This window comes from Nicotiana attenuata, chromosome 10 (genome assembly GCF_001879085.1).
Source record: "Nicotiana attenuata strain UT chromosome 10, NIATTr2, whole genome shotgun sequence".
Lineage (NCBI taxonomy): Eukaryota > Viridiplantae > Streptophyta > Magnoliopsida > Solanales > Solanaceae > Nicotiana > Nicotiana attenuata.
Window position 1 is genome coordinate 32,262,744 of NC_031998.1, and position 12,114 is coordinate 32,274,857.

At 44.0% G+C, this 12,114-nt stretch overlaps 1 protein-coding gene across 1 annotated transcript; it reads right to left on the bottom strand.

Annotated features, from left to right (window-relative positions):
* On the bottom strand, window positions 1,216–1,635 carry LOC109233957 (RNA-directed DNA polymerase homolog; the record flags this gene model as incomplete). The annotated part of the gene is made up of 1 exon (XM_019399798.1): window positions 1,216–1,635. A coding segment is annotated over exon 1 (420 nt), but the record flags the coding sequence as incomplete, so codon positions are not given.

Genomic DNA, 12,114 nt, shown 5'->3' on the forward strand with positions numbered 1-12,114 from the left:
AGGGAGTCCGGTAACAAAATCCATAGTGATCCTCTCCCACTTCCACTCGGGAATAATCATCTGCTGATGCAAGCCACCCGGTCTCTAATGCTCATATTTCACTTGCTGGCAATTAAGACACCGGGTTGCATACTCCACAATATCTCTCTTCATCCTCCGCCACCAATAGTGCTGTCTAAGATTCTGATACATCTTCGCGGCACCCGGATGAATGGAATACCGCGAGCTATGGGCCTCCTCCAATATCAACTCCCGAAGCCCATCCACATTGGGCACGCAAATCCGGCCCTGCATCACCAACACACCATCATCACCAATGGTCACGTATCTGGCATCATCATGATGTACCCTGTCCTTAAGGACAAGCAAATGCGGATCATCATACTGACACTCCCTGATGCGGTCATACAAGGAAGACCGAGAAAGCACACAAGCCAACACCCGACTGGGCTCTGAAATATCTAGTCTCACAAATCGATTGGCCAAGGCCTGAACATCAACTGCCAATGGACTCTCCCTAACTGGAATGTATGCCAAGCTCCCCATACTCACCGCCTTTCGGCTCAAAGCATTGGCCACTACATTGGCCTTCCCCGGGTGATACAAAATGGTGATATCATAATCCTTAAGTAACTCTAGCCACCTCCGCTACCTCAAATTAAGATCTTTTTGCTTGAACAAATGCTGAAGACTGCGATGATCAATGAATACCTCACAAGATACGCCATACAAGTAATGCCTCCAAATCTTCAATGCATGAACTATAGCAGCTAGCTCCAAATCATGAACGGGGTAGTTCTGCTCATGGGGCTTCAACTGACGAGAAGCATACGCAATAACTCTACCCTCCTGCATCAAAACACAACCAATCCCAACTCTCGAAGCATCGCAATATACCGTATACGAGCCTGAAGCTGATGGCAAAACTAACATTAGGGCTGTGGTCAACGCTGTCTTGAGCTTCTGAAAGCTCTCCTCACACCCGTCCGACCATACAAATGAGACACCCTTCTGAGTCAACTTGATCAAGGGCGATGCAATAGAGGAAAATCCCTGAACAAACCGGCAATAATAACCCGCCAACCCTAGGAAGCTGCGAATCTCTGTGGCTGAGGTCGGTCTAGGCCAACTCTGCACCGCCTCTATCTTCTTTGGGTCAACCTGAATACCCTCACTGGACACCACATGTCCCAAGAAAGCCACTAAACCGAGCCAGAACTCACACTTGGAGAACTTTGCATAAAGCCTCTCCTCCCTCAATCTCTGCAATACAACTCGCAAATGCTGTGCGTGCTCCTCCTGACTACGCGAGTATACCAGAATATCATCAATGGAAACAATAACGAATGAATCCAGATAAGGCCGAAATACACTGTTCATCAAATGCATGAACGCAGGGGGGGCATTGGTCAGCCCAAAAGACATGACAAGAAACCCATATTGGCCATATCTAGTCCTAAAAGCAGTCTTATGAATATCTGAATCCCTGATCTTCAGCTGGTGATAGACCGAACGGAGATCAATCTTGGAAAACACCATCGCTCCCTGAAGCTGGTCAAACAAATCATCTATGCGAGGCAAGGGATACTTGTTCTTGATTGTTACCTTGTTCAGTTGCCTATAATCGATGCACATCCTCATGGTGCCATCCTTCTTGTTCACAAACAGGACTGGCGCACCCCATGGTGACACACTCGGCCGAATGAACCCCTTATCTAGGAGCTCCTGAAGCTGCTCCTTCAATTCCTTCAACTCCGCTGGTGCCATACTATATGGCGGAATAGAGATGGGCTGAGTACCCGGCACTAGGTCAATACCAAAATCAATATCCCTGTCCGGTGGCATGCCCGGCAGGTCTGCAGGAAATACGTCGAGAAAATCCCTCACAACTGGAACAGAATCAATGCTAGGAGTCTCAGCTCCCACATCCCTCACAAACGCCAAATAGGAAAGGCAACCCTTCCCAACCATACGCTGGGCCTTCACGAAGGAAATAACTCTACTAGGCACATAATCAGTCACACCACGCCACTCGATCCGCGGTACACCCGGCATAGCCAAAGTGACTGTCTTAGCATGACAGTCTAGAATAGCATGACACGGAGATAACCAATCCATGCCCAAAATAACATCGAAGTCCACCATGCTCAATAGCAATAAGAAACTCGGATCTCCAGACCCCCAATAATCACAACACATGACCGGTACACACGATCCACAACAACAGTATCGCCCACCGGGGTAGACACATGAACAGGTAAAGAAAGAGACTCCCGGGGCATACCCAAATAACGAGCAAAATATGAAGACACATAAGAATAGGTGGAACCGGGATCAAATAATACTGAGGCGTCTCTGTGGCAGACTGAAACAATACCTGTAATGACAGCGTCTGAAGCAATGGCATCTGTCCTGCCCGGCATAGCATAGAAACGAGCCTGGCCACTGCCTGATCGACCTCCACCTCTGGCACGACCCCTAGCTGCCTGATGTCCACCCCTAACTGGCTGGGCGGGTGATGATGTAACTGGAACAGAAGTCGAGGGCTGAACCCTTTGCTGATGCTGACTGCCACGAAGTCGAGGACACTGCCTCCTCAAGTGACCAAACTCTCCGCACTCATAACAACTGCCCGGTGCTGGAGATGGGGACTGAAGGGAACCCCTCGCACCGGAGTGACTAGCAGATGCACTCGGCGCAGAAGAACCCTGAGCTGATGGGGCATGAGATGAACTCTGAGCTGGGAGGGCGCTGAGTGAAGACTGACCCTGCTGAGGCCCATGATGACCACGGCCTGAAGATCCCCCACGATACTCTGGACGGGCCGACTGAGCAGGCCTGAAAGAACGACCTCTACCATGCTGGAACTGGCCCCTCGAAGGAGCACCACTGTAACTGCCCGATCCACGAGGCCTCTTGGCCTCCCTCTCCTCTCGCTCTCTACGGCGAACTGACTCGATCTCACGAGCGATATCCACCACCTCCTCAAACGTAGCACCCAGTACTCTCTCTCTAGTCATTAGAATACGGAGATGGTAGTTAAGGCCATCCACAAATCTCCTAATCCTCTCACGATCTGACGGAACCATCCAGATAGCAAGACGGGCCAACTGTGAAAACCTCATCTCGTACTGAGTCACTGTCATATCCCCCTGTGTCAACCACTCAAACTGCCTATGCAGCTCCTCTCTGCGGGACTGAGGTACATATTTCTCCAGAAAAAGAGCGGAGAACTGCTGCCAAGTCAGGGGTGCTGCACCGACAGGCCTACGCCTCTCAAAGTCCTCCCACTAAGTAAGAGCAGCCCCCGTGAACTGAAAAGTGGTAAATGCCACACCACTAGACTCAAGGATCCCCGCCGTACGGAGCATACGCTGACACCTATCAAGAAAACCCTGGGCATCCTCGCCCTCAGCACCACTGAATGTCGGAGGCTGCAGCCTACCGAACCTCTCGAGACAACGCTGCTCATCGTCTGGCATAGCTGGAACCACGAAGCGCTGAGCTGGTGTATCCTACTGAGCTAGAGGTGCCTCTGGTGTTTGTAGTCCCTGCACCACCTGCTCAGGTGTGCGAGCAACGGGGGTCTGATTGCCTCCCCCAGCCTGTGTAGTAGCTGTTGCTGCTGCTGTGGTGGCTGAAACTGCCTGAGCCAGGCCAGTGCAAACTGATAATATCTGTGCTAAGGCCTCCTGAAGACCCGTAATCACGATAGGCCCAGCTGGTGCCTGAACAGGTGTTGCTGGTGTGTCAACCGCTGGAGCCTGATCCTGAGCTGGGGCAACTGGTGGATCAGCAGGTGCTGCCCGGGCTACTCTGCCTCTGCCACGACCACAACCGCATCCACGGCCTCTGGCGGCCTCAGTAGGTGGTACTGGTGGTCGTCCGCCACGTCCGGTAGCTCGTGTCCTCACCATATGTGAGAGAATAGAATAATAGAAGTTTAGTTCTCAGTTCAACAAAGCCGCACGACAAGATTTTCAAGAATGTGGAGTTTTCCTAAAGGTTCTGCAGCCTCCCGAGGATAAGTACAGACGTCTCTGAACCGATCCACGAGACTCTACCAACCGGCTCATGACCCGCGAGACCAAGTAACCTAGGCTCTGATACCAACTTGTCACGACCCCAACCCCAGTCGTGACGGCGCCCAACACACTACTAGGCAAGCCCGACCAATTTAATACCCTTAACCATTTTTATACAGTTCAAGAATTAATTAACACGGATCAATTACTAAGTCGTTATACTGAAATTCTGAAATAGAGTTAAAACGTGCGGAAATCTCAATTATCAATATTACTACACAGCCCGAAGAATCCGGTGTCAAAAGTCTCAGCCTCTAATACATGAGTATCAACCTACTACATATCGTTCTAGAGAAATGCGAAAATGAAACAATAAGATAGAAGGGAAGATCAGGACTGCGGACGTCATGCAACTACCTTGATACTCCCGGATATGGTACTCGACAGTGAAGTCCTCACTCAGCCTCAGATGTACCTGGATCTGCATGCAAGGTTCAGGGAGTAATGTGAGTACTCTGACCCAGTGAGTAATAAACATAAATGAAGGCTGAGAATAAGAAATCTTGAATAGGCACAAAGCAATCTATAAATGCAACAATTTAAACCAAGTAATATAAAGTCCGTAAACCAATGAAAACAGTTAAGGAAAATCCTGCAACAGATAAGTAAGTAAATAACAGTCAAATATGAAATGCAACACATAGTTCGGTACTCTCTAGTACCCGCTGCGGCGTGCAGCCCGCTCCATTTATTTATCATCGACGCAGACTCCGAGAGGGGCCCCTTACGGCCCAAACGCAATAATAAGCCATCTCGTGGCATCAACTAGGCCCTCGGCCTCATATCAATATCAATACAATACCGCTGCGGCGCGCAGCCCGATCCCATACTCAGTCCAGAATCACATAAGCCCCTCGGGCACAGTAATATAGAAATATTCAGCCCAAACTTCATTAAAAATATTAATTAAGTTTCAAGTTGAGAAAAGTGGCTGAGTTTGCAAAATAGTATTAATTACTAGAACTGAATTCAATAGTATGTAAAAATGGTAAGAAACCAGTAATAGCAATCCCTGAAGGATTCAATCAGTTGGCACGAAGCCCAAATATAGCAATCAGCTCAACTTATAATGATAATAAGTAAATTTCAGTCAAATACGCAGTATATTCATCTACCGGGACGGACCAAGTCACAATCCCCAACGGTGCTCTACCCCACGCTCGCTATCCGGCGTGCAAGTCACCTCAATATAGCACTACGATGTGCAAACCCGGGGTTTCAAACCCTCAGGACATCATTTACATCTATTACTCACCTCAAGCCGGCCAAAATCCTAGCTCGCTATGCCCTTGCCTCTCAAATCGACCTCCTCGCGCGTCGAATCTGACCAAAACCACAACGAATACGTCACAATATGCCAATGGAACAATACCCAATCGAAAACAATTGAAAAATAACGAAAATCTCAAAATTAGCAAAACCCGAGCCCCGGGCCCACTTCTCGAAAATCAAAAAATCTAACATCAACGGACTCCTCATCTCACCATGAGTTTATACATATAAAGATTACCAAAATCGAAGTTCAAATGACCCCTTAAATCCCCATTTTAACTCCCTTAAGTTTCAAGCCCTAATCCACCATTTTTGCCCATTAATTACTTGAGTTTTCAGCTCTAATCCATGTATTTACACCATAAAATCGTGTTTTAAGTCCAAGAATCCATACCTTATCGAAACACCTTGAAATCTCTCTTCAAAATCGCTCCCAATTCTCCAAGTCCGAGGTAAAAATATGAAACCCTTTAAAAATTCGCGAAGATGAAATTAAATAGCTCTGCCCAGACATTTCCGCATCTGCGGCTCCATGGTTGCACCTGCGACACCCGCTTTTGCGGTCAACAGGCCGCTTCTGCGGAAATACCCGCTTCTGCGATCAAAACCATGCATCTGCGGCTTCCGCTTCTTCGGACCAAGCTCCGCATTTGCGGATCCCATCAAAATATCCATTTCCGCATCTGCGATCCTTTTGTCGCTTCTGCGCCTCCGCAGATGCGGGCACCAATTCCGCACCTGCGATTCCTGCCGCTTCTGCAGCTTTCCCCTCACTTCTGCGGTACCGCTTCTGCGGTCCCAGTTCCGCAGAAGCGAAAATACCAGAAGCAGCAGCTGCAATTTCTTAAGTTTCACAAACCAAAACTTCCCGTTAACTATCCGAAAATCACCCCAAGGCCCCCGGGACCTCAACCAAAAGCACCAACACCTCCTATAACATCATTCAAACTTGTTCCAATCATTAAAACACCTCAAACAACACTAAAACCATCGTCACTCATCGAATTTAAGCCTAAGTTCTTCAAAAACTTCCGAAATACGCATTCGTTCAAAAACCCAACCAAATCACCTCCGAATGACCTGAAATTTTGCACACACATCCCAAATCACATAACGAAGCTACAACAACTCTCGGAATTCCATTCCGACCCTCGGATCAAAATCTCACCTATCAACCGGAATTCGCCAAAATACTAACTTCGCCAATTCAAGCCTAATTCTACACCGGACCTCCAAAAACACTTCCGATCACACTCCTAAATCACAACTCATCCCCCGAAGCTAACCGAACCATCGGAAATCATATCTAAGCCCTCTAACTCATAAGTCAGCATCTAATTGACTTTTCCAAAACAAACCTTCCTTAAAGAGACTAAGTGTCTCATTTTCCTTCTAAAACCAATCCAAATCAACTCGTTCACACAAGACTCTTATAATGAAGCATAAAGAAGGAGAAAATGGGGAAAACGGGGCGGTAACTCACGTGACGATGGGTCGGGTCGTCACAACTTCCAAGACTGAACAAACTACTATTTCGCTTTGCAAACACACAGGCAAGTTCTAGACATCAAATGCAATGCACAGAATAACAGAAAAGCTCACACACACATAGAACATAACTCACCTAGGATTGGACTATCAAGACACTCTAGTAAAAGTGGTTAAGCAAAGTTAAGATCATACAATTTGAGACACTTATACAAGAGTCAAAAACTGAGCCTAAGCGTCACACAAAGCACTTATTATTCTCAAGGTATAACCTAGTAAAGAGATATTGCTTCCATTTCTAATCATAGCACAGGGTTTCCACTCCTAACAAAAATAAAAACTAACTACACCCGGTTCAAACAAAACCCTTGAAAAAGAACCGCAGTCCAAAGAAAAATCAAGGGGGAGTTATTACACTACCTAACAAAAGAAAATCTTTTTGGTCTTTTTCCTTCAACTTTAATCCCTAAAGAAACCTGTCGAATATATCCTATCACGACCCAAAATCTACTAGTCGTGATGGCACCTAACCCAACCCGCTAGGTAAGCCAACTAATAACTATCCAATTCTAATAATATTTAGTAAGAAAATTAAACAAAAGAAATTATCTGAATTTTATACATTTTTCAAGGACTGGTAGTACAAATCATAAGCTTCTAAGAATAGAGTTTACAAAGCTGTTATGAAGAAAATATATCTTCTGTTTGAAAAGTACATAAATAGAATTTTATAAATCTAAGGCTACCATGAACAAGAGGCAGCTACAACAGGGACGCAGGTAAACCTTAAAATCCAGCTCCCATCGAACACAGCAACAACAACACCCAACATCTGCACGCAATGTGCAGAAGTGTAGTATGAGTACAACCGACCCCATGTACTCAATAAGTAACAAACATAAACTTAGGTTAAAAATAGTGACTAGCTGGAACATGGTCGGGTCCAACACCAATAGCCAACAACAATTCATAACAACGTAGAGCATATAAACAAGGAAGTAACTCAGAGATAAAATGTCAGCTTTTTCACAGTTTTTCGAAAACAGTTACACTTTTCAAGAATATTAGTGAAAACGCAAATCCTTTACTGAAATCGTCGAAAAATATGAGATAGTTTGAAAATTGTAATTTTTCCAAAAATCCTTTCCACAATTAATAAGATGTTTCATTTTCTTTCCAGATAGCATGTGTGAAATACCTCTCTATACCCACATATCAATGTGTGTAAAAAGTCATGAATGATGTGATACCATACAACATGAGAAAAAATGCTTCTCTACACCTGAATGCCATGTGTGCATGGCAATGCCATGTATCTCAGAGATGAATCATGGACTCACACTCTCAGAGTACTCAATCTCTGTCTCACACTTTCCACTCATCATGCTCAACCACTTGATATTGTATATGGACTATACGTCCCAAGGAAGATCCATCCCGGAATATATACATCACTGACCATCAGTCACTCAGTACCGAGGAAGGCCAATCTGGCTCCATGGAGAAGTTCCATCTCCAGGTATATAAATGCTTCAGACAAGATCCATGTCTAGGGAAGATCCATCCCTCAATATAATCAACCGCACTCACTAGGGGTGTGTACAGACTCCAGAGGGGCTCCTACAACCCAATCGCTATAATCTGCACGAACAACTCACGTGCCATAGTATCAATATCAGAATCCGCACGGACAACTCACGTGCTGCACGGATAAATCACATGCTAAAGTATCAATATCAGAATCTGAACGGACAACTCACGTGCTATTGTCTTAATATCCTCACAATTAGGCCCTCGGCCTCACTCATCATCAATTTCTCCAGTTTCTCTCTCTTTCTCGGGCTCACAATATCATGAAACTAGCCCGAATATGATGATATGATGTATCAATAAATAACAACAGAAACTAAGATATGATATGCATATGGATGCGTATGACTGGGTATATTAAGCAATGAAAGCACATAAATCAACAGTAAAAATGACCTCAGTGGGTCTCAACCGGATAAACATGTAGCCTAGACATGGTTTCTAACATGGATCACAGCTCAATAGCTCAAGTACGTAGAACATTCATGGGTACTGAAAAGATCAGTTAACTACACAGTACCACAGAAATAACGAAGTCACAATTCACACGGTGCATGCCCAATTCCAATACCGAGCAAGCCAAACGATATTCCACAAATGCCATATCGTGCGTACCGACCTCCGAAAGGCTTAAAACTAGCCAAAAGCAACTCAAATACATCAAATAATGCCAAAGGAAGCAAACTCAATCAGTAAAGGTCGAATCTTTAATCAAAAGCCCAAAATCGGACAAAAAGTAAAAACCCAGGCCCTCAGAACCCGGCAAAACTCACAAAATCCGACAACCCATTCAATTAGGAGTCCAACCAAACTAGTTTCACTCAAATCCGATTCCAAATAGATATTCAAAACTCAAAAATTCACATTATGAAACTTTAGGCAAAACCCCCAATTTTCTCTTTAAATTCATAAACCAATTACCAAAAATAAAGATAGATATACGAAATATAACCAAAATCGAGTATAGTATACTTACCCAATTCATATGGTGAAAATCGCCTCGAAAATTGCCCAATTCCGAGCTCCCTAACTCAAAATATGTTATATGAACAAAACCCTCGGTTCAATACTGTCCTGCCTCGTTTCTTGTGTCGAAAGATCTCGAAACACACGATGCTTCCAATGGATTCCTTGTGACATTCTAGTCAAGTTAGGCTCTTGAATCACTCCATTTGACCTTATATTGAAGGAGATATGTTGGTTTCAATATTGGAAATAGTGCAGATTTTTAAATACGAAATCAGTGGCAATTTCGTAATTAATCCGAAAACTCTGGCAACCCAATTCTTAGTAAAATGACCATAAACTCCTCATACAATGTTCAAATTTGACGATTCTTTTTTGCTATCGCTCCATAATTACGATACAAATCTAACGCTTCAATAAATACAGAAATTGGAGCTCATTTGCTTAATGTAGTACCATTTATGCTTGAAGAAACGACGTCGAAACATAAAAAAACGAGCGCAACACAACCCAATACTATCTAAAACTCATCCGAGCCCCTCGGGACCCCGTCCGAACATACCAACAAGTCCCATAAAATAACACGGACCTACTCGATGCCTCAAATCACGCATAACAACATCGAAACGATGGAGCGCACCCCAAATCAAACTTAATGAACTTTTCCAGACCTTCAAATTCCTATTTTCGCCAATTAGTGCTGAATCATTCTAGAAATATCCTATTGCAAATCCGGGAATACGCCCGAGTCCAAAATTACCATCCAGCCTAATGGAACCATCAAAACTGCAATCTGAGGTCAAATGCTAAAAAGTCCAACTTGGTCAACTCTTCCAACTTAAAGCTTCAATCATGAAGTTCATTCTTTCAAATCGATTCCGAACAACCTGAAAATTAAAACCGATAATTCAGACAAGTCATAACACATCACGCGGAGATACTCATGTGCTCAAACTACCGAGCAAAGTGCAAATGCTCAAAACAACCGGTCAGGTCGTTATATTCTCCCCCACTTAAATATACGTTCGTCCTCGAACGTGCCAAGAGTTGTTCCTAAGTCGTCAAACCGCCGTGTAACCTATACATGCACATACCCGGGAGTGATCCCACCTATCCTATATAGGTCTGATAACGCAACATAACTGAAATTTCATAGTTCAACCTAGCCCATACACCTTAGAATCAAATTTCCATCATCCGGAACTTTCTATAAGATCATATCTCACATCAACACACTGTATAAGTATGAACAAGCTGTATCAAGCTGTAATCATAACCCAAGATGTAATCACATGATATATCGCATAACTCAAATACTCATTGTGATAATTTCTAACCACAGTAGCTGCTCAAAATAACCCAATACCAATAATAAACCTCATATCAAACAAAGCCTCGTTCTAAAACCTTCGTACACTGCCAATTATGTAAGAAACACGAATAACTCATAACCATTCATCAGATCAACCAGTTGTGGAACTCCCTCTCCTTCAATAGGAACTATAAAAATTTCTAAGCCGATCAACAACAATATCCTTCCAAATATACCGCAATTAGATCCGGTAGCACCCATTCTAGGTCCGATGACCTCATATCATCTAACATAATCACTCTAGTGGCATGCCACATCAATACAATCTAAATCCACAACCCGTGCAATCCGTGCACTAGTAAGAAACAATCAGAATGTACTCAAATCATAAAAAACAACTCAAACGAGAGAACTGCCCCGCAAGCTTAACAAGTACTGCCACAACAAAATGTCAAAAATCCATCACACATCGTAGGACCATCACACGAATCTAACACAAAGGTTCATACCTCAACATAACACCGCTACAATGCGTGGCCTCATCCAAACACTGGTCTGGCATATACCTCAAGGCACCTTGCTAAAAATCAATAACCACGCGCAATTCGACATCAAATTCCCAAAGTGCATTACCATAACCATGGATAAGAAAATGATGCAATGCCACACAAGCCCAAAAGAACATAACCAATGCGCAATCAATCATGCAACGTCCAAATACCCATCTCACTCAAATTTTGTTATAAAGCCCAAATAGAATCGCACCATGTGTGCATATAACCAAAGAATCACAATTACCCTTAGCATAGAAGAGTAACTCACAGATCATTTTAGAACACAAATAAGCTCAACAACAACTGAATGGCACATCCCTCAACAATAGCAGTATGGAGCCAACCAATCCGATGCGGTGTAGGATACACATCCTAATTGGGCCTACCAATGGACCCCCAAATCAATTCTGGTCATCCACAAATAGATAAATAACTCTCCGAAGATCCACAATGACCCAACAATAACATATACCATCCTCTGACTAACTTTGGCCACAATTTCACGGTCCACAACCACGAAACAATCTACTCATGAGAACTCCCAGTCTCCAAATCCATAGCACACACGAATCACCGTATCTGATCCCAACTCCACCGCCCGAATATCTAACACATCTCTAATACGTTATCATCCCACGAGGAATACTTCTCTATTTCTTCCGTACCACATTGCAATATCTGAATATCAGCAGTCAATCAACCAGGAGAGTACCACAATACCAATGAAGTATCCATAAATCAAAACACAGTGCGCCTTCTAAAATGTACACTATCCTCAAGCAATACCAAATAGTAATATCATTCACCTAGTCATCGGAAACCGTCCATATTGTTCACGATTCACGAC